At 46.7% G+C, this 23,785-nt stretch overlaps 1 protein-coding gene across 4 annotated transcripts in view; it reads right to left on the minus strand.

The window, feature by feature from the left end:
* Positions 1–201: 201 nt before the first annotated feature.
* Positions 202–23,785, minus strand: part of LOC119445867 (calcium/calmodulin-dependent protein kinase kinase 1-like) — a 258,301-nt gene continuing 234,717 nt past the window's right edge. For all 4 annotated transcript variants that reach the window (XM_049663686.1, XM_049663687.1, XM_037710171.2 and 1 more), the window contains exons 14-19: positions 16,701–16,726; positions 13,863–13,984; positions 12,206–12,293; positions 10,394–10,522; positions 6,481–6,614; positions 202–5,052 (exon numbers count right to left, since the gene is read on the minus strand). In XM_049663686.1, coding sequence (XP_049519643.1) covers positions 4,989–5,052; positions 6,481–6,614; positions 10,394–10,522; positions 12,206–12,293; positions 13,863–13,984; positions 16,701–16,726 — 563 coding nt within the window. In that variant the 3' untranslated portion in view covers positions 202–4,988. The remainder of the gene's footprint in view (positions 5,053–6,480; positions 6,615–10,393; positions 10,523–12,205; positions 12,294–13,862; positions 13,985–16,700; positions 16,727–23,785) is intronic.

Consider the following 23,785-nt stretch of genomic DNA (forward strand, 5'->3'; position numbering starts at 1 on the left):
AATATTGGATTCAGTTCAAATGCAATAAATTTCATTCAATAAGGTGACTGTTTATCTATGGAGATCATTTGTATTCTTCAAATTTCTGTAAACAGGGCAACCTCAGTCAGCCCGGAGCGAAGGGTGAGAAAGCCGGCACTCGCGTCAATTCAATGACGTTGCAGAGTTCCGGTCGAGACAGCACACACCAAGTCAGACATCATTGCAACCTTAGTTTATTTGATGTCTCAATGGATCCGACAATAGAGCAGGAGGCACAGGATGGCTTAACAAATAGCGCGAGTTTATCGCGCAGTAATGTCGGGCAAAGGTGCAACATGCTTATTCTTGAAGACATCTCTCTCGGAACACTTACTACAGCTCGTCAAGAACACGTCTAGTATAAAAGTGTTGTAACTAAAGGGTGGTGAAATGTCGTGAGCAACAAAAACGTAGAATATATTGAGGTTTTGTTTCTTACACTACGACTACCCGCACAAATAAATGACAGGAAAAGATACATGGGCAACCAGGGTGAACATAATGCTCGACAAGCTAAGCTTCTTTTTTCAGGGAAGAGCACGGAAATGCTATATACGGCCTATTTTGTAATTTCAACCAAGCACACTTCGAGAAATTGAGTAGTGCTGGGTGTTTTGGCTAACCTTATCAAGAGAGTTTAGCAAAATCAAAGTTGTTCACCATAATACTTTGCCTGCAACTCGCACACACAGCAATTCCTGAGTGACTTCGAGCAAAAACAATGAGAGTATTTGCTTTTCAAACGCGAAAGTAATGTTCATATTAGCCGGGGATAAATAAAAGCTCTACTATTGCCGATGTTCTGGCACCGACTATTAAAGATGTGCTTGTCGTGTGTGCAGCTATAGCTCCCGCCTTACTTCTATAGCGACGCTGGCGAAGCTTTTATAAATAAGTATTTCCGGATAATTAATCAATAATTCCAAAGTACAGTGCATTTGAAAAAAAATGCTTCGTAGCATTGTCGTCAGTGAAACGTAAACGCGTAACGACAAGCCTTAACGCAATGATTGTTAAAGACGCTCAGGATCAAGTGATAAGGCATGTTTGATGTGAATCACTTGTGTTTCAAGGTCGTAAAGAGTAACACTTACCATCATGAGTACTCGTATACCGGAGCATACTGTGAGATACTAGTAGCGAAATTCTCGTTATAATTGGTTCTAAGACGACAAATAATACAAATAAATGTTGGCCTGAATTTCTAGGAAAAAATTGGAGGTCATGTGAAAAACACCTCACAGTTGAACGCAGCGTTACAAAATTACTTTTTCCAACCTCTAACATGTAATGACATCTATTTTTTCTGTCCACTGTGCTTTTGATGGGTGTCCCCACCTTTTCAGTCATATGACAAGGAAATGTGGTTGGTAATTGCGTATAAATCCAGAACACTAAAGTGAGGCCGAACTGTTAACAGGTTGTGCCCAAAGATGCGAGATGAACGTGGGACGTGACATCAAACTGACTCTACTTGTAGCACCATGAGCGAAGGGTTTTGTATAGAACAAGACATGTTCGAGTGTAGTTTTCGTCTCGTCGGTGACAAGTGGCGTAACAATATACGTGTGCTCCTAATAACTATATGGCGTGCTTAATATGCAAATTCTAGCTACAGTGCACAGATTGTTCTCCGACATGGCACAGTTCACGACACAAAAACGAGAAAGAAAAATTTCAAATAATAGAGGAGTCCGAGGATACCCTTAGGGCGACAACATGTCTAATGGAACTAGTGGCGCTGGGCAATGGCAATGTAAATCTTTACCCTAATGTATTTGGTAGCACTAGGCAGAGTCCGTGACTCAGGGCTGCGAAAGAAACTACCTGCGGTTATACAAAAAAGCTATGCCTAACATTAGTTAATGCACACGGGAACGTTTGAAAAGCGTAAAAATAAATCTACATGAATAGCAGAGCCAAATGCATAAGGATTGGCGACTTGCATAATAGGAGAGCCTCGTTCTCATCCGAATACATGAGGCGTGCCATAGCTACAAGCGAAGCTTCGGTATATAGAAATAGCAAGAAGTTGTGTTGTAGCATGGATTTGCAGCTCGGATTACAGTGTGCTTGACGACTAAGAACTGGCCAGATAGTGCAATATCGTAGTAGTAAAAAAACTGCACAGTCCACCGTCATTTCAGCGCCTAGTGAGAATATGTGAATGGGCTAAGGCAACAATTTTCGTACTTCAAAGCGAAGATTAGTGAATGCAAAAACCGGGAGAGCTATTTTTTGCAGGCAAACTAGAACGTTGTGTTTGTTTTGCACTTGCCTTATTGAAAGTTTGTTTTTTTAGCCACGAGTGCTAGAAGCACTAAAAGGGCACCTTTCAGGCGGCTGAAGCGTGACATCTCCATTACATACGACGAAGTACATTCGACACTAAAGAAATAGAGCAGCCTCAAATTACTCGTAACGGATCAGTCACCGCAAGGGCATATATATGTACAGGATAAGAAGCAGACAAATATATGAGGTATGCACATATCGACCCTGCGTCTACCGATGCATTATTGCTTTCCAAAAACCAGCTGTAATGCTATGCGCAATAATTTTGAAACTTATACGCTTTCACATAAACTCTGTGTCGGCACAGCACAATATGCTAGCAATTTAATGAGTAAAGCCCCATGGTATAATTAGTGAGGCGCTATTACCACCATGAAGTGTAAATTGGTTCTGCATCTGGCTAAGGCAGAAATTTTGTATAGTGCCGTTTGGTATGATCGAAATTAATAAGAATGGATAAAAATACCTTTCGTTTGGCTAACCTCGCTAATTCTTGGTAAAAGGTCATCAGGGCAGAACACTTCACACATAAATTCTTAACCTGCGAGAGATGGGATTGTGCAAGGCGTACTAAAAGACTGTACAAGTGTATTGATCCCTCAACCTATACCGCCATGTAGTATGTGTGGCAGTATACTTTAGTCTGAACTGCGTACGACATCAGGGGAAACAGTGACTCGACTCGAAAGGTAACGGATAAATACCGACAGATGCTCTACAATTGCAATCGCATTTTGCCTATTGTGTAGAAAGAGATCTTTCTTGGTGATCACGCTAAAGGGCACCCTGGGCTGCTGGCGCAAGAACTGTGAAAGTGAATTGGTGGAAATTTTTTACCCAGATGCATAAAAGGGAAAGAGGAATATAAGCACCTTTTGCATGAAACGAATGTCCAATACATCATCTGTGTATTGTGGTAAACTGCAGCGGTGAGACCACAAAGAGGGCTTCTTCTCTTTGTGCATTCGACGCTTTGTCGTTGCGTGGCACATAACACAGCATGAAACGCATGATGCAATATAGTCGGGTACAGTTTAAGCAGAGAGGAGAGGCCCCGCCCCGGTGACCGAAGCGCAGCAGCCGATTGCCTCCGCGACTAAAGAAATAGACCCGCTGGCGCGACTCGGCCCCGCTCGAAGCGCGGGCTGCATGCTCTCCGTCGCCGGGGTCACCGGCTGTTCGGCTCATGACGTCAGTCTAGAGTGGGCGCCCATTTGTGCAGGCTCGTGTGCATACGCCTTTGAGGGACAAATGCCGCTGCTTTCTAAAGTTCTACCCGACTATAGTATGAACAATTTGCTCAGCCAGGTGCAATAACGTTGGGAAAGACAGTAGAATAAATTGCATTTTCTAATAAAGTGCGACTTTTGCAGAGAACATGGGGCCACATTGTATGAGCCGCGCAAGTCGCAGGGAATGCGACGGACCGAAATGTTACTTGAGAGTGCCAAAGTGCCCTACTTAAGTGGAAATACTCTTGAGTAGAAAATGCTTCGGAAACACTGATTCGAGACAACACACAATAGCGGCTTATGTACAAGTGAACAGATGGTTGTGCAAAGTTGAGTGTGGTTTAATGTGTTTCGTGTTACATGTGCGTCATTAGAAGTAAGGGATGACATTTGACATAGTTGAGCTGATAAAATTTCCGAGTAACCCCTGTAAGGAGAATGGTGACTGTTGTATGTACATTATAAGCAGTAAAAAATTATTACTAATGGTAGGGCCTCTTTTCTTTTAAGCTTGTCCATGTTACCAGTCTTGGTTTCATTACTTCACACTTAGCAGGAACTGGGTTGCAGTCTTCAACTTTGTCACCGGAATTTTCGCTCAACCCCAGATTAGAAGGAGCGTTTGGTCGGTGCATTCAAACAGTTCAAGGGGGTCATTCAGCTATCGGCTCTGAAACACATCATTTGGTAGATATATATAAGTCCATGGTGCTTCCATTTACAGGTGCCTCTGAATGCAGAACGTAAATTAGGCAATTACACGGCACTGGCTTGTCTTAAACGGAAACGCAAATCAGCCTTATATTGCAAAGGCATTCGTACGCAGGTTATCGAACGCATGAACAGTGTCGTTTCGCGAAATGCAGCGGTCTCGTACGCGCACAGAAGCACTGACAGCTCGAGAATGACGCGGCATCATTTTCATAAAAACCAGCCAAACGGCACAATAACCTTACCAAAGCGCTGCATCTACAGTATATGCCACTGCTGGCGCCTGCGACATCACAGCTACGAAGAGTCAATCGCTAAAAAGAAGGGTATCAAAAAGATGGGGCAATCGGTGTGAAGCTACTACACTCCGGTCAAGTGTAGGCAAGGGTTGAAAATGTGGCATGGTGTAGAGAGGTTTTTGTGTCTACTATGCGGCGATGAAGACAGCTCATGCTACAGTCGCGCCAACCGCGTATGATGAAGGGCGTGAGGCGTAATGCTGCTGGCGGAGGTATAGGCACCGGGCAGTCGCAGCGCGTAAAGTCCGTTCGTCGCGGCTGCGTTTGCACCGGAGAGTCGTGCATGAGATGACGGCTTCTTGCTTCATCGTCATCGTCTTTGTCGTCGACGTCATCTTCGTCGCCGACTTCTGCAGGATCGCTGGCCGCCATCCACCAACGGTCAAGATAGCCCCAACGGCGTTGCGGCAGCCCACTCTTCGAGCTGCCGCTATGTCTGGTCCAGGAAGTTGATTTCGTTGAGGGCGGGCAGCGGACTTTCCAGAGAGACTTTCCTGCGATTTCGTAAATGAAGTAGAAGACACATGGTCAGGACGCGACATGGGTCAGCGGACCATGAGGGCAGTTACTGCGGTTCGATCAAGCTCTGGTCAGTAAGCGCAAGAACATTCCTATAATAAAGGAGGCTCACTGGGCGAAATTGCAATTCTGAAGAATGCGTGCTTACTAAAAAAATAATTTGTTGTCACTTCTAATTATTGACCTTATCATGAAGTCGACAAAGTCAGGTACATCAAATATGATAGGCTTTGAAACTAGTTTTTGGGTACATATACATACTAGACTTGAGAACAGGAGGCAGAAGCTGGTGATTCGAGCCGCGTATCTCACTCAGCAAAATGCTTGTAATCGTAGTTGTGTTGGGATAGTCAAGTACAGTCGGCTTAGAGGCGAGGGGTTCTTTAGAACTCAGCTCCTGGGCATCCGTTCCTGCATTTCGCATCAGCGTCGTCCCTCGGGGTAACCGAGCGAACGAGCAAAGCGAAGGATGAAAGAGCGAACGTGGAGCGCAGCGGCGGATGAAAGACGGCGATAGCGAAGAGAGCGCGAGCAAGAAAGCAGAGGAGGAGGCTGCAGCGGACCATGAGGCGGAAAACGGAGGAGGAGTGTATGCCGAAAGCGTGAGAAGAAAAGCGTAGTGCCGCGCAAGATGGGCTCTGCGGGGACGATGGCTACGAGATGGCGCCCAAATAGCGCGCGTCGTCTGTTCATCGATGACGCCACCGATACTATGTATGGAAACAAAGCGCTACATGAGCGAAAGTCTGTCTGCGGCGGCTGCTGAGAATCGCGCCCACACATCACTCACGCGCTGCCTCTCTCGATCTCCCAATTAGCAAGGCAGTGGCGCCACACTTCGCTCCATTTCCAACGTGCAAATCGAGCGAAGTGTGGCGCAGTCGCTTTCTCCAAATCAGCGCGTCGCTTTCTCCAAGGTTAGCGTATACACAAACATTCCGTATGTATTCCGGTAATTTCAGATGTTTTATGGACTTACAGAGAGATAAACTCCTTTTTTGTAAATATTGCGCAGCAAACGCTGGAGAAACATATAAAACTACTGGACTCGACCACGGAAGCGTTTCAGTTGGCGCAAAGGCATTTTATGGGAACAATGATCTCGGCGCTGGTTGGTGCTGCAATGTAAAAGGACTGACAGGGTAACATAAGGTTCATGTAAGCTCCGGAGAGATCGGATTGTGGGATAAAAAATAAACATTTAAAGGTGGGACATTTCAGCCTTGTCCATCCCTGCTGACGCTAAAGGTAAAAGCCGGCTGTTTCTTTAGGTACAGCCGTTTATTCAATAAATCCTCTATGCACATTGTAACGCACTGCAACTTTAGGTTTGCCACTGTTAAGCGCCCACATTCTACGAAGCTAATGCAGGGTTAGTAAAGATGACTGGAGGAGGGCCAAACCTTTCGAGGAACACGTCGAAGGAGGAAGGTGCTGAATTGGAACGAGTTGCTTTGGTGAAGCGGGCGCGGTGCCGGGGGCAGTCCTTGTAAGGGTTCCCGAACGAGTGCTTCTTCAACATGCTCTTAACCAGGATCTGCGTTTAAGAATATTCAAGAGTTTGAAGAGGCCGCACCTAGAAGGCAGCAACAACCTGAGGGGAAAGAAACTAGAGAGCATCGTGTACGTATCATACAACCCCTATGATTTATAATATTATTAGCATCCAAGAAATACAATAATCAGTTTGTAATACTAAATTTTAATTCCAAACATTTATATTATATTTCTTTGTCTGAACGATGTTGATTGTTTACTAGCGCTAGAAAGTCTAGACGAGTGCCCTATTTAAAAAATGTCGCAGTTTCACCAGAAAGGCGAAGCGTCAATTGCGACAGCAAATTAGGAGAGAGCTATAGGGAGTCAGGATAGTAGTTTTATCAGCTGTATAAACTTGGACATGCAGCAGCACCAGCAACGAGCAGAACTGTTGTCGACGCCGTCAGCGTTTTGCCCGCGTTCGCACCGAATGCGCGCGGCGTTGGTGACTGTTGCCGGTGCCTCTGGGGGCGGCTCGGAGGTTTTCGACGAGATCAGAACGGGACACTCGTCGAGCAGGGTCGGAAGTCTTTACCACCTTTTCGCCTCGCAACGTTTTATTGCGATAGCAATTATATGGACACTCCAAAGCAGATTTCTACCGTCGGCGTCGCCGTCGCCGTGAGGTTCCGTATGACGTCAATGGAGATGAAATCGTCGCCGCGCGCCACGATAAGTGGTTCTTGAGGGAAAGGGAAAGGTTGGCGCTATCTTCTGCAGCCCTTGAGGGAGCACGGCTCAGCGCCACCGAACGCTGTATGTGCGAGTGAAAGGGCGCGAGGGACGCGCGCTTTCACGGGGAGTGAACGCACGCCGGAGAACAAACGCGCGTTCTGCGCCGTGCTCCCTTAAGGGCTGCAGAAGTAGGCGTCTCTTTCCTCATTTACAATCACCTATATGTAGAGCAAACGCGCCTTCTTCCGACGCGTGAAAGGCCGTCGGGGGGGGGGGGGGAAGGGGGGGAAGGGAGGCGACGTTTAGCTGCGGCACCAAGTGCCTATTTATAGCAGAGGCTCCGGCAACAGTCACCAACGCCGCACGCATTTTGTGCGAACGCGGGCAAAACGCCGACGGCGTCGACATTTCTGCGTGTTGCCGGTGCTGCTGCATGTCCAAGTTTATACAGCTGATAAAGCTAGTATCATTACTCCGTATAGCTCTCTACAAGTTTGATATCGCAATTGATGCTTCGCCTTTCAGGTGAAACTGCGACAACTTTTTTATATAAATACGCATTTGGTACCACAGCTAAACGTCGCCTCCCCTCCCTTCCTCCCGTCCCCTCACGGCCTTTCGCGCGACGTAAGAAGTCGCGTTTGATCTCTCTCTCTCTCTATCTCTCTCTCTCTCTCTCTCTCTCTCTATATATATATATATATATATATATATATATATATATGGTGATTGTAAAGGAGGAAAAAGACGCTTAATTTTGCAGCCCTTCAAGTAACACGGCGCAGAACGCGCGTTTGCTCTCCGCTGTGTGTTCGCTCCTCGTGAAAGCGCGCGTCCCTCGCGCGCTTTCCCTCGCACATACAGCATACGGCGCGTGGCGACGACTTCATCACCGTTGACGTCATACGGAACCTCACGGCGACGGCGACGGCAGAAATCAGCTTTGAGTGTCCATATATTTGCTATCGCAATAAAATAAAATCTGGCTTACATACCGCCGCGGCCGGTGCCAAATTATAGCTACTGTTCCAGAGATCCCCGTTGTGGTTGCTCAGTGGCTATGGTGTTGGGACTGCTGAGCAAGAGGTCGCGGGATCGAATCCCGTCCACGGCGGCCGCATTTCGATGGGGGCGAAACGCGAAAACACCCATGTACTTAGATTTAGGTGCACGTTAAAGAACCCCAGGTGGTCCAAATTTCCCGAGTGCCCCACTACGGCGTGCCTCATAATCAGATCGTGGTTTCGGCACGTAAAACCCCATAATGTATTTTTTTATTGCAGAGAGCGGCAGCGCGAAATAATATAGCAATGGACGACGACACAAACAAGGATGTGCGCTACTTGCAACTGAGTTTCATTGGGGCAAAATGCGGAAATAAGTAACCTGCAAAAAAAAAAAAGAAATCAGGCTTGCTTATCAAAGGAATGACACATGTCTATAAAGAACGGTTCTGTGATCTCATGCGCAGACAAACGGATGACCACACACGCATTGTGGTTGGAGCTGCGCAGATAACACGTGAGCATCGCTCACGTCGGAGCAAGCCGTCATTGTCCTTATCGGACAAAGCATTAAGTTTCTTAGAAGCTCCGGCGCGCGCATTAGGTGATAGCACTGTTGTTTACCGTTCTGTGACCGGTGTTATTCCTTTGATGAGCAGGCTGTTGATTTTCGTTCGTTTGTAGACTACTTATTTTCGTGTTTTACAGCAATGAGTCTCCGTTGAAAGTAGCGCTCGTGCTTGTTTGTCTCGTCGTCCAGTTATCATTTTGCTTCGCGCTGCCACTCTCCCCATTAATCGTGACATACGAACTGGCGCAAACCCTTACCCTTTTTTTTTACCAAACCGTTACCCCATCCCCCCCTTTTTTACACACATTGTGACGTCAAGGGCGCCACGCCGGGAGCAATATAATAATGATAATTAAAAAGGTAGAGCGCTCGTTTTAAATTTTACCTGCTATTATTCTTTTGCTTCATAACTGGCGTAGTTTTTTCGCCTAATATAGGCAGTTCCTGGCAGTTTATGAGAGTTGCGCTTTGGCAATAGCTTTACTTTTACTGTAAAGGTAAAGCTATTAGGTAAATGTAATAGGCTAACGAATCAGTCCGTCTTAAACAATGAAGTATTTAGGAACGAGAACAAATACAAGTATTTGGGCATTACGTTTTCTGAAGAAGGGACTTGGTCTGAACAAATCAACAGTGTTGTTAGCAGGGCAGGAAAAGCCCTTGGATTTCTACAAGGAAACCTTAAACATGTGACTAAAGAAGTTAAAGAGACCGCATACCATGCCTATGTCAGACCTATACTGGAATATGCCTGTTCTGTGTGGGACCCGTTTCACAAGGTACATATTGATGCAGTTGAACGTATTCAGTCTATTGCAGCCAGATTTGTTCTGGGGAAGTATGATCGATACGAAAGTTCTAGAGCCATGAAAAGAGAACTTAAGTGGCAATCTTTAAAAGAGCGAAGACGTAATGTTAGACTTAAGTGTTTTTATTCAATTTATAACAAGCAAACAGGAATCAATGGTTCAGATTATCTACGACCGGCGCATTATCAGTCCTCCCGTTTGGATCACAAATTTAAAGTTCGGCCATACACCCCTAGGACCGATTTGTTCAAAAATTCATTTTTCCATAAAACGATTTCTGAATGGAATTTGTTGCCACCAGATTTGGTTGGCCGCAAGACTGCGGATTAATTTTATGAATGTTTGTGCCCCGCGCAATAATACCAACAAAGGCGCTGCGATTAATGTCAAATAAAAAAAAGAAAGACCCGGGAAAAGAAAAACAAAACATGCGTATCTTCTCGCGTCTGCAAGCTGGGTTACAAATGAGAGAACACGAGTTGTTCCAATAAACTAGGGGGTGTGAGCCAGGCCTTAGACAGATATTTCCTGAGCGCATAAACTGTTGTCCGGCGGAATAGGGCTTCAATGACAACAAGATTAAAGGACGGGCATGTAAACTATATACCGTAGAGTTGCTATGGCGTCATACAGGGTTTTGTGTCCTGATTTTACCTGTCGCCTCGCGTGTTTTACATGTGCTGCGCTGCACACTAGAGGAAGGCATACGCATTCTTACCAACGTGTCCAGCTTCGGGATCGTGCGCACGCAGTTGTCAATCTCTTCCTCCGTGACTTCGACGAAGACGCAGTTCTCGCCTTCAGACGGCATCGGGAACGTGCCGTTTCGGGTCACCCATGGATGCACCTGTGGGGGCAGACGGAATACTGATGGCATCACTCATCTCTCACTCGCGCGTAGGGCTGAAATAATGACCTGGTGCGAAACAATTCGTGACCGTATCGAAATTAGGTGGTCGTTGGCAGTGCAGGGAACGTGGGGGGGGGGGGGGGGGGGGGAGGGGGACGGGCTAATAGGTATTCTGTAGGCTTAGTTAAAGCAGTGTGAAAATTACAAAGATACACAGGCATTTACCAATAGTCCGGAGGCGTTTTGTGTGCTAGCTAATTTAGAATCCACTCGCCATTCTTGAATTGCCTGCGCAGTTTAACCGCCGTCTTTCTTTCGCCTGTCTCTCTCATGCGCTCATGCCTCTTTTCCCTTTCCCCAGAGTAGTGTAGCCAACCAAACGCTATCCTGGTTAGCAACCCCGTCTTCTTCATTTATTTTTTTTTGCTTCTCTCCTCGTGCCTGAACTCAGTCGTAGTAGTACATATTTAAGACAATGTACAATTTTTCCATGTACCGATGTGGCAAGAACAAAGAAACTTGCAACGTAGTGTTTCTGTTTTGCAGTATAGGCGACGTGTTCGTATTGTGGAAGACCTATAAGCATGCACTCAAACTGTGGGAGTGAACAGTATAGCAGGGAAGCGACAGTACGGCAGTGGCACCGATGACAGCGCATACGTTGCGAAATAGCAGACTTGGGTTTGGATTCGACTGCGTGATTCTTGTTTGGGTATTTGCGCAAGTTCCTTTAAATATACTTCTTTATTGCTTCTTAATGACGGCTAATTTGTCTTCCGCAAGTTTAGTGTAGAAACTACGCGCTCGCTATGCAGAAATGTCGCTGATGATGTTAGAATATATATATATATATATCTTTGTGTGTGTGTGTGTGTATATATAGCAGTGAAGCAATGAATCACAGGAGCCGGCACAGAAATAGTTAAAAAAATAGAAGCACGTAGGAAACACATCTAACAGGACTTTACTGACGTGCCGGCTGGAGTCCGGCCTTCATCAAGGGTCCCTCTTGAAGGCCGGACCCCGGCCGAAACGGTGGTAAAGTACTGTCATATGTTTTTCCTACGTGCTTATATTTCTTGAACTATATATATATATATATATATATATATATATATATATATATATATATATATATATATATATATATATATATAGTTCAAGAAATAGAAGCACGTAGGAAAAACATATAACAGGACTTTACTAACGTTTACTGACGTCCGGCCTTCATCAAGGGTCATTTTTGCTGAAGGCCGGGTCACGGCCGGATCGTCAATAAAGTCCAGTTATATGTGTTTCGTACGTACTTCTATTTTTTAAACTATTTCTGTGCCGGCTCGTGTGATTATTTGCCTCACTGATATATATATATATATATATATATATATATATATATATATATATATATATTCTCCGTTTTCCTCCTTCACCACTAATGCACGGTACCGTCCTTGTGTGGTTCGTTACACACACACACGCACACACACACACACACACACACACACACATATATATATATATATATATATATATATATATATATATATATATTCATTATAATTTCGACGTTCCGGCGGCGATCCGGCCTCTCTTTCTCTCTCTCTCTCTCTCTCTATATATATATATATATATATATATATATATATTTTGCGTGTGAGAGTTCACAAAAGTGTACTTTACCTTAATTTCAGGAACCATTATCCTCTCATCGGGGTTTTTCTTCAGCATGCGTGAAAGGAGGTCTTGCAGCTCAATGCTGATGTTGGAGCTAAAAGAGAAATATATATAAATATATATATATATATACATTATTATATATATATACATATATTGTCAGCAGCGTAGGCGAAGCAGGTCAGGTATATTTATACTAGGTTGCCCTTAGGGCCGATATAGCATGATATGTGTGGTACGATACAGTAGACGCTAAACCGACCGGTCGTCAGTGAACTCTCTGAGTAGAAGTACCGGTGCTATTATGCTCTCAGTGCGGGGAACAGCGGGTAAGCACTCATTCTTCTAAGCGCCTCGACCGTATCTCATTCACGTTCAGACCTTCAGTACTCAGTCAATACCTATGTTATCTGCCGAAGCGCCGTGGTTCTAAGAAGCGACGTCTTCTCCCGTATTGCGCCCTACGCGTAGAAGCACTTCTCGGCCACCAATCCATTTCACGAGGAAACATAATTAATGGGTCTACTCATGGGCACGCATTTAGATGACGAAAGCACACGTTTCAGCGCCTACGTGTTTAGTGGACTAAGCGCACGGAGGAAAAATTGATTGGCCGGCTGACTGATAAAGCGCGCTGAGAGCTCGCAAGTAGCGCGTACAAACCGCAGAAGAAGGGCAATTAGGAAGTGTCCTTTATAGCGTATTGCATGCCGATAGCAGATGCATGGCGTTGTCAAATTTTCGTAGTTTCATTTGCAAAAAAAAGTTTACGTTCAAACATTTTTCCCGCGTAAGGAAATTGAAGAAGTTATTCCACGTGGCGCTATCCGCTCTCCTGCTTAATCTCTAGTCGCTAACTTGATCCGTCGTTAGTTGAAAGTGCTTCGAGTCATGGTGGTGTGCGAGGACGTTGAGATGGAGAGAGAGGAGAGTAAGTCTATTTAGAAACCTGGAGAAAGGTCGTCCTGAGCCTAATTCCCTTGGTTTGCTACTCTGCGCCGTTGAAAGGGGAAAGGGGACAGAATGACATTCACGAAGGGTGACGATGTAGGATCGGTAATGTGAAGCAACAAAGTGACCGGACGAATGTACTTGTCCCAGCTACGAGCTGATAATATTTTTTCTGCGTAGGAATTCGAGCTAATCACGGATACGGCGCTGCAAGTCCAGCTGCAGTCTGATCAAGGTCACATAAGCACTATTTCAGTATGCGGTCGTTTGCAAGGTCGGAGTCAATATCGCCCGCTGTTTACGCGCATACTGGCGGGGCAACCTCGAGCAACATGTTGCTCGGTTTGACCTTTGTCACAGCTATACAACAATTGGGACAGTCTGTACATTGAAGCGCGAGCATATAACGTTTTGTAACGGCCCCGCCTGATAGTAGTTCTGTGAAGACTCTGATTGAGAGCCTAAGGCGCGCGCACGTAGTTAGAGCATAGCAGTGCGCACGACACGCGATCCACTTCGGCGCATGGGCTTACAGGTCGGTTCAAACGTCTGAGTTCCTTTCTCTCTTTCATCTTAGCTTTTCTAGGCTGCGCGAAGTATGCGCCGAACTAGGCTAACAGGTTGACTGCGGCAACCAACAGTGTGTAGACGTTTGGAAATATGGCCGACTATCACGTCCCGGCAATCGTAATTCCATCATCCGGACACTCACGGAAAAACTAGAGGTTGGTTTCGGATTTTGTTGTACAGGATGAGCACGCTGGGGTCGTGGAAGGGAACATTGCCCACCACGAAGGCGTAGAGCGTCACGCCCATCGCCCACACGTCCACCGCCTGCGCAGACAGGTGCAAAAAGGAAGACCAAACACTTGCTTATGGTTCAATAGAAGCAATATCATGAAGCTAGCTGTTTTAGAGGCCAGCTTGGCTGTAGCTGCTGAGGTGCAGATACCACGAAGGTGCATGCATACATACACGCATGCATGCATGCATGCATGCACACATACATATACATCATAGAAATGTGCATACATACAAGTGCGTGTATATTAGCGCGCCCAAAAAAACGCGTACCGAGTACAAGAGATTGATACATGACTGGCGCTCTTTTGCCATGTCTTGGTCTGGCGCCACAGAACATCATGTCTTCACGACTCATACAAGCACGTGTATAGGCCAAAATATATACTCAGCCAAGGACATTTCGCATGCGAGGTGGCGAAGTTGCCTAGAAGTCTTTGTCTTTAGAGTGTTCTCGGAACATACGGGTCTTCTTCATCTCACGCTCAAAATGTGTCGCATGCATATTCTTTCCTGTAATCATGCAATGGCAAGTCAGAGAACCGACTGCATGCATTATAAAGCTGGTCTGCAGTGGCAAAACCCTTCCAGGACTCTCTGTTCGCGTTAGAGACGTTTTGTTTCAGCTAAATCGTTACATCACACGGAATAGCTGAGATTCTCGGCCACGCAATGTGCAGACGATTTTCTTTCGTAAAGAGAAACAGTTTGTCGCAGCACATGTGTGAAAGGTTCAGACAGTTGATGTCGTACCCTTTTAAGAAAAATCTTTCGATTGAGTATCAATATCCTGAGTTTCATTGGTTACATTTGTACCCATTCTAAACCGGCAAGTTTAGCTGCCGTATTCAGGAGCAAAAAGCTGATTTTTCAACTTGCACTCTAAACATGTGCGCGTGCACATCATAGCACAAAACATAGAATACAACCATATTTACACCCTGACCAAGGCGAGTCGCCTTGTCGTAACATTGGCTCCAAGATAAATTATGGGGTTTTACGTGCCAAAACCACGATATGATTATGAGGCACGCCGTAGTGGGGGACTCCAGAAATTTGGACCACCTGGGGTTCTTTAACGTGCACCCAAATCTAAGTACACGGGTGTTTTCGCATTTCGCCCCCATTTCGATTCGATCCCGCGACCTCGTGCTCAGCAGCCCCACACCATAGCCACTGAGCAACCACGGCGGGTGTTGGCTCCAAGATGAAGCCACCCTTGTTCACCCACTGTTGACTAAGGAGTCTCCCTACTGTAGGAGGTCCTATAAAGTCTCCAGCTACCAGTAAACTATTTTCTTGCTTGGACCAAACGCACAAGAAGCATATTTCTTCTCTACCTCAAAGCACGTGAATGCAACCATGTCGCCGATCCATATACGGAGAAATTTTACGTAACATGAGGCAGGGCGAATAAAAAAAAAATAATTCCTTCCACTGCACTATCGGAACATGCGTGTACTGGTTGCAACGTCCCCGGCTACTTCGTGGTGCTCCACATAAACCGACACAGTCGTTTTAGGTACCAGACATGTAAATCTACAGCTATATTACACGCAATATTTTCAACAAGCTGTCTTTACAAACAGGATTGACGTTTATATCGCTGTCGTCGTTTGACAAGGTATATATTATTTTTATTTTCTACGTGATGCGGTGATCCCCTACAATCAGTAACGTCTTTTCGTTACACGGCGCAGTTGTAGCGAACGCCTTCTGCTCCAAAAGTAGTGGTGAAATCCGGAACAAATTGTGACGGCGGCACGCGGCTAGTATGCAGCCGCATGGCTTCACTGCTTCCTCGGAATGTGATAATGCGTGAAGCCCCACACAGGAACACAGTTCATATTGACGCATTCTACTAAGTGAATTCACGTGGCTGAATTAATTTAGCGAACACCCTCTTCGCAGCTGGATGGTCCGGGCCTATTCCGGTTTTATTAATGCAGTATTCTGCTTATCTTCTCTGTGTCATATTAGCCCAAACAGTAATATTTTGCAAAGACATTTAATTAATGAACCTCTTCGCGTACGCGTGCGCACACAAACCTACTGGTACAAATAGGCAGTCGCCTGCGCAAACACGTGCCTGACCACAAACGCGTAAGCATGCTCGGAAAACAAAGATCGTGCATGTACGCGTAGTGCATTAACATGCACAGGCATGCTGCTAGGGTTTTATTCATGGTATGGAAGATAGAATAAAGAAAGTTGGAGAAAATGACGCCACCCTGGCCACCGAGGCTATCCTTCCGGTGTTAGCCATTCAGGCCCGAGCTGTCCCAGCTTTCGAAATTATGAACGTCGACCCCGTGCGTAAACTGCTTCGGCGACGCAGGATGTAATTTCGCGCCGCATGAAACCGCGACACTACTAAATTGTTTTACTTTTCTTTCAGTGTTCTCGTGAACACCCTGCGGGCGGCTGCCAAGCGCTTAACATTTTGTGGAAAAACAGCCGGTGTTTATGGGCAGCTGTGTTGCAAAAGCTTGCTCAGTGGCTGTGAACGCATATACACGTTATACTAGGCGCGCGAATGAACCAAATACCAGAGAGGCAGGGTTCGCGTTATTAATACGCGCCCGAGGCCAAATAATTAATAATCTCGGGGGCGGGGTGATGAGGTGTTCAGAACAAAGGCCTTAGAAGGTGGTCGCGTTTTCTCTCGTCGACACGATTAACCGGAACAGACGCCTCGTCGGTGCCTCGGGCTTTGCCAGGAAAGATACCGGGCTAATGAAGAACTCACTTTGCCGCTGTACTCGCTTCGGTTCTCTGCGTCAAACAAACGAGAAAAGCAAGAGCAAGCCATCAGAATAGTTCTCCGTAAGAGATTCAGCACCATGTCATTCAAGCGACATAGAGAAACTGAAACGCACACACAAATTCAAAGAAGAAATTGCATGCGAAGAAGTCGCGATGCGGTTAGCGTTGATTTTCAATTATTCAGCGACAGCTTGAGACGCGTATGGTAAAGTGCGAGGGCAGTGCAGACCGTTTTGTTGCGTGTCTTTTGGTTTCTTTTCTTGGCTGTACATGCGTGCCTCTTTTGTCGGCTTTGTTTTTAGTGTGACACCAAGGAACACTCGAGGTGTGAATAACAACAATAACAAAATGAACACGCGAGGACAGGGTTAAAGAAACCAATGCAACAATTAAAGGGGACTTGACCTTACAGCCAGAAATGGTTGAAATGTTGGGTCTTATTCGGGATGCTCATAACTATACACTCATCATCTCACTCCACTCGGCTTCTATTTATAAACGAATATATATATATATATATATATATATATATATATATAAATTGTTTTTTTCCGCTGACCTTAGCGGAATGGCATAAGACATAAAACTTTTAAATGTATGGTATATATTTTTGTGGCTTTTTATTTGACCATAATAATAATGAGTATAACTGCGTTCGAGGGATATACACACCATTATGTGGAACAGTGTTACACAAACCTCCTTACCGCGACCCATCCGGCCAAACAGAGACGCAGAAACATGCGAGTCGAGTTTCGTAAACAAACTAGATGAGACACAACAGTTTTTACACGTTCCTTTTTACTGCCGCCGCTCAGGATCGCCAGCGGCTAATGACGCTCCCTGTTGCATATATCAAACACGTTGTCGCTTAAACGTAATCGATTACCCTGCTACGGGTGAATGCGCAACTAAAGAATTATACAAGTCCAATTCGCACGTTGCAATCTGAGAAGCGAAGCTTTCTTGAAGCGGTGAAAGAACCGCACTGCGACTTATTATGTTCCGCACAGCGGGTAGCACCAAAGCGATGAACGGCCTGCGAGTGAGCACGGCAAGGCGCGGAGACCACCCCCCAAGTGATCCACGTGACTACACATTACACTGTCGCTTGGATTTGCCTCCTTTGCAATGCCACTGTATCCACTGTCGGCGCTCCGGCTAGGGTGGGCCGATCCTGGAGATAGTTCAGCAGTAAACTGCTTTGCAGCCATAATTACAACCTATGCACTACGCAGTGCAGCGCAGGCGGGTAAACAATAAGGCAATTACACCGAGCCCACGACTCCAGAGGTGTGTTCTTGTTTGGTCATTGTTCAATGTAGGCTCGTGTATTTTGGTGTTTGCTTTATTTCGGTGGTTTGTACACATTTTTTGTTGTTTTTTCTTTCATTTTTTTTCTTTTTCCCCAAAGACTCCATTAAGTTTGAGTCCTTATTTGTGAGCGTGGCTTGTAAACTGGTGGTTTATGTGTCACGACTTGTGAACTATTCGGGGGTACTCGTCGTGGAGTGCTTTTTGTTTCGCTACGACTTAGTTCTTCTAAGAAGGTTCCTTTCTTTCATTATAAAGAAGGATCAAACTTTTTAAAAATAATAAAAAATATAAACACAGATAACACCAGACCAGGAAAGACAAAGTGTCTAGTGTCCTCTTAATTTCCTTGCCGAGTGTCCTCGTTCTTTTTTTTTTTTATGGTGCTAGCAACTAGCGACACTATGTTTCTCAAGGAGCAAAGTGGAAGTCGGCCTCAGGCAACCGGAAGTTGAGGTGTCTCCGGAACCGAGAGAATAAAAAAAAATCTAAAAGGAGCTAATGGTTCAAGTTAAGAGTTGTATAGGATAGATATGGTATAGGAGCATGAGTGTAGTTAAGGAAAAGGCCAATCAACCGCCATGTCTTTCTCGTCATTCTGATGATTACCGATCATCATCATCATCATCATCAGAATACTCGAGCGTCGTCGTCTTCTTCTACAGCTGGATCCTTTGTCGCTCGTCATTCCAGCATAGAATTTCATTTCAGTTCTGTCGTCGTAATGGGGAGGCCGCGTTTATGGGGGTATGAGCCATTCATTGTTCGTGTCCTAACGCGCGCTTCGCCGCCGTCAGTTGCTCCACTGGGTGTGGCAGGAGAAGGACGTGCGTTAACCGAAAGGCCTAGGGGCCATTAAAGACACTTAAATGGCACATTAAGGCTGCCGAAAGTTTTTTAAGTGAAATTATTCAGACTTGCACAGATTCCAATCATGTTTTTTTTTATTTATTACACACCGGAGCCGAGGAGTACAGCCGAGACATCTATACGATATGTCAATATCTCTTTACATCTATGTATTTTCTTCAAACGCACCAGAAATGTGCATATCATATCAGTGTTCTCGGTGTGAGTGGAAATTGAAGGGAAGGAGTCATTCTGAGCAAACTGCAGTGAACGAGCGAATGAATTACCCGGAACGGAGGGTGTACGTGGAGCGGCGAGCACTTCTGTTTTCTCCGAGCGCTAGCTGCGTATCGAGAAGTACATCAGAATACATCGGGCAGCGCATCGGGATAGTCGCATTACAGACAATCGAGCGAGCCGCATAGAGTGCCATTACGTCGCGATGTTCCGTCGCAACGCATACACCTCTTGAAAAACGATAGCGAAACCGGTAGGTAGGAAAAACTATTGCAGTAAATAACATATGGCGCCCTGAAGCATGCCAGCAATTTTTCCTTTTCTCGAATTTTCAGGTCGAGAACTTTCGCTTAGTGTATAACAAAAAAAAATGTCAATAAGTCGAAAACGTCACGCCCGTAAACTCCTGAGGCTTCTTCGCAAGGACTCCAGCTGGTCTCAGCGGCAACGCAGCGGTCAGCGCGAGCCCTCCTGGCTGCGTTCTTGATGGCATTTCTGAGAGATGGTGTTCGACGAATGAACCGGAACGCCGCATAAGATGATTGGCCAGCGTTTACAATGTGCTGTTGCAGCGGTAGGCCGAGCTTATGTAAACACCGCTTGATCGATACACCTTATAGGCTCGTTTGCGCGAATGCGGCCGTGGCGCTTTGCATCATGTATACCGCCATTATGGCAATGCGCGCTGCATTAATGTTCGGTGAATATAGTATGCGCGCACCTTAACATCGCCTCGCGCTTACGATACGGTACCATTTGTCTGGAGCATAGAGGCACGAATTGGCAGCTTCCGGCTAGCGAGTGTCGGCACTAAACACAGCGGTTCCCTCTTTATTTCCTTCTCCTGGTTGCGGCGATGCGTCAACCGCTGACACTTACTAGTTACAGTCGAAGCCACCGCAGTTGCCGAGTGGCTATGACATTTCGTGGAGAAGCACGAGGATGCGTGTTCGAATCCCGGCTTCGGAAGACACATCCCAGTAAGAGATATTGTATTCGTGTCCAGGCGTACGTTAAAAAACGCGAAGCGCTCAGGGGGGCTATAACGTAAAATGATTCCAAAATGTTTTGATTCCAAACTTTTCACGTCAAATATACGTAACCACCGACGCAAGCATCGGGCGGTGACCCGCAGCGTTGTCTGAACAACCCAATCAAACACTCTCCTCGTTTATAGGAGGTCACCTTTGTTGGCTTTCAAAACCAATAACATTGTCTACACTCAGCGGTTTTTCTTATCTAATTGGCTGACAAGAGGCGACGAGCACGCTCTAGTGGAGAGAGTTTCGATGGGGCCAAGCCAGCACAGTGAAAATAGATAACCGCATGAAGAGGGTGGTGCCGGCTTCTCCGATTGGTCCGCTTCGCCTTACTTAGCCTGCGGTGGCTGGTCGAAAATCGCGGCGGCGTGCAACGGAAGGATAAGGGCCCATTCACACTTGCGACTAGGCGAGGTCGCACGACCAATTGCAACTGGCGACCAGAAATCTACTCAAGACGAACGATGTTCACACTTACAAATGCGACCGACGAGTCGCTAAACCGAAATGTATCACGATATGCCATTCACGTCTGCTTGAAATGTTATCGCCGCGTAAAATAAGCGTCTGCGTATACGGACGTCCTGTTCCTTCGCATCTGATTGGTTCAGCTGTTCTGCGACTGCGGTCGCGCGACTGAAAAATCGAGCAGTGAGCGACTGGCCCGAAACGGTCGCACTTCCAGAAAAGCGACCATTTGCGACTACTTGCGACTGGTCGCTTTGCGACCAACTTGGTCGCGCGACCTCGCCTAGTCGCAAGTGTGAATGGGCCCGTAAGAATGCCGCTAAAACCGATCGTCACCAAGGAAGAGTTGGCAGAGCGATGTCGTACGCATGCCGAAAGGGCTCGATAACGTTTTACTGCCACGCAAAAAGGTTTATCATGCGCAAATAAATACATGCTCACCGGCAGGTGCGAGTAGCGAGGGCGTGAGCGATTGGCGGGCAGCCATCTTCTATTCCTTTCGGAACGGGGCAGTCTGTGGCTATTCAGAAAAGTTTTCAGTTTTGTTCGGCATATTAATGCATTTTTTCGCGTACACGTCACTTTGACGTGGTGATTTTTCGCGGTTTTGTGAGGTCTCGTGACAGACAGGTGAAGTGAGCGTAGCCAAAATACATTGGACCAATAGTAAAGGGCTAATGGTGAAAAGGCGTCGAATCAGGAATGATTATTTTCTTTTGTGCGGTTTAATCATGCATAAACAGTGTGTACACGTTATATCATATGGGGAGCTATCACGGTTTTCGTGACGTCGCGTGACACACAGGCGAAGTTGGGAATAGCCCGAAAATGTTTTTACCAATCGTGGAGGCTGATTGCAGAAATTGGAATCAAAACAGTTTGGAATCATTTTACGTTATATCGCCTCAGATCACTATAACTACGGCACCTCGTACTGCCCTACATGCCAAGCGCTGCATTCGGACGTTAAATAATCAATTTGCTGTCGTCAACCTTTCTGCTTAATAGGTTCTCAGGCAGAGCAATACTAAAACGATTATCACCCGCCGTGGTTGCTCAGTGGCTATGGTGTTGGGCTGCTGAGCACGAGGTCGCGGGATCGAATCCCGGCCACGGCGGCCGCATTTCTATGGGGGCGAAACGCAAAAACACCCGTGTACTTAGATTCAGGTGCACGTTAAAGAACCCCAGGTGGTCAAAATTTCCGGAGTCCCCCACTACGGCGTGCCTCATAATCAGAACTGGTTTTGGCACGTAAAATCCCATATTTAATTTAATTTTAACTAAAACGATTATCCTTAGGAAAATATATGGCTATTTATGCGATGATAGTGCACTAGAGATAATGCGCAATCTGGGTTCGACCAAGGGAAGCTCAGAAGCATATGTTAGCCCGGGCCCTTCACGAAGCCACCAGGTCTCACACGGTCGATGTACTCGTCTCCAAACTCATTCAGAAGTACCTGCCCGTCCGGCGCGACGGGGATCCGGCGACCAACTCCCGGACTACCAAGGCCCTCCTCGCCCCGAGCTGCACGAAGACTTCTCCGTTTGCGAGGTCAGACAGGCCATCTTCGCGCTCAACCGCAAGTCTGCGCCGGTCCGGACGGAGTCACCAACAGTATGTTGAGAAACCTCGACGACCCGTCGATCGTCTTTCTGACCGACAAGATCAACGAGTCCTAGAAGAGCGGCGTGGTTCCTGCAAAATGGAAGACGCCCTGCACAGTGCTCATTCCCAAGCCCGGCAAGGCCCCGAACATCGAGAACCTCAGGCCGATTTCTCTAACCTGCTGCGTCGGCAAGGTCATGGAGCGCGTCGTCCTCAACAGGCTCAACGGGTACCTCGAAGACAACGAGGTTTACACGTACAACATGATCGGCTTCCGCGCTGGACTCTCGACGCAGGATGCAGTGAAACTAATCAAGCATCATATGTCTGACATCATATCACAGATGTCAAGGCTCTGCTTGGACTGGACCTCGAGAAGGCTTTCGACAACGTGCTCCACGCCTTTATCGTCAAGACCATTTCGGACCTAGGTCTCGGTTCCAGATTCCACAGCTACGTCAGCTCTTTTCTAACAGACAGGAAGGCCAATCTTCGCATTGGAGACTTCCGCTCCGAAAATGTGCCCCTCGCAGGACGGGGCACTCCTCAGGGCACCGTAATCTCCCCCACACTATTTAACATCTGTATGATTGGTCTTTCCGAGAGGTTCGCAAGCGTCGAAGACGTCAAGCACATCATCTACGCCAACGACATTACGATCTGGTGCGCCGAGAGCTGCGAGGGCAGAGTCAGGAGGCGATCAACGTGATCGACGAGTATCTCCACCCCAGCGGACTTCGGTGCTCCCCCGCCAAGTCGGAGCTTCTGCTTTACAGAAAAGAGAAGCGAAGCAGACCCAAAGATTGGAAGCCAGTCTCCGAAAGCAGCATCATGTCTTCACACTTGTGATGGAGGGGTGATACCCAGGGTCGATGTCATTCGGGTCCTGGGCATGTTTGTCGAGTTCAACGGCGGGAACGGAACGGCTCTCCGTAAGATCATCGCAAAGACGGACAACGCTTTTAGCCTCGTTCGCAGAATCGCAAACAGTCACCGAGGCATGAAGGAAGCCAGTCTCCTCAGTCTGATCAACGCCTTCGTATTATTCCACTTCACGTACACGACTTCTATGCACAACTAGATCAGAGCGGAGCGAGACAAGCTCAACGCTCTCATGCGCAAAGTAATCAAAAGGACTCTCGGGCTACCCATTAGGACCCATACCGAAGATCTCCTCAATCTGGGGGAGGAGATAGCCAACACCGCCGAGGAGATATCCGAAGCCCAAGAATGCGCGCAACTCGCTCGCCTAACCACCACAGCGGCTGGGAAACACATCCTCGAAGAACTGGGTTACCCTCCTGCGGTATCTTCAGAGGTCAGTACCCCGATCCCTAGGTGCATTCGAGACAAGTTCGAAGTGGACCCCGTGCCTCGAAGCGTCCATCCCGTCCACAACGAGGGCAGACGCAAGGCGAGAGCAGTAGCAATTCTCAAACAGATCAAGCAACAAAGCATCAGAGCACGCTTCGTCGACGCCGCGGAGTACAGCGATGGAAAGACCTTTGCCGTCGTCGTGGTCGACTCCAGCGGCAAGCTTTCCAATAG

This window comes from Dermacentor silvarum, chromosome 3 (assembly GCF_013339745.2).
Source record: "Dermacentor silvarum isolate Dsil-2018 chromosome 3, BIME_Dsil_1.4, whole genome shotgun sequence".
In the NCBI taxonomy this organism is placed as follows: Eukaryota; Metazoa; Arthropoda; class Arachnida; order Ixodida; family Ixodidae; genus Dermacentor; species Dermacentor silvarum.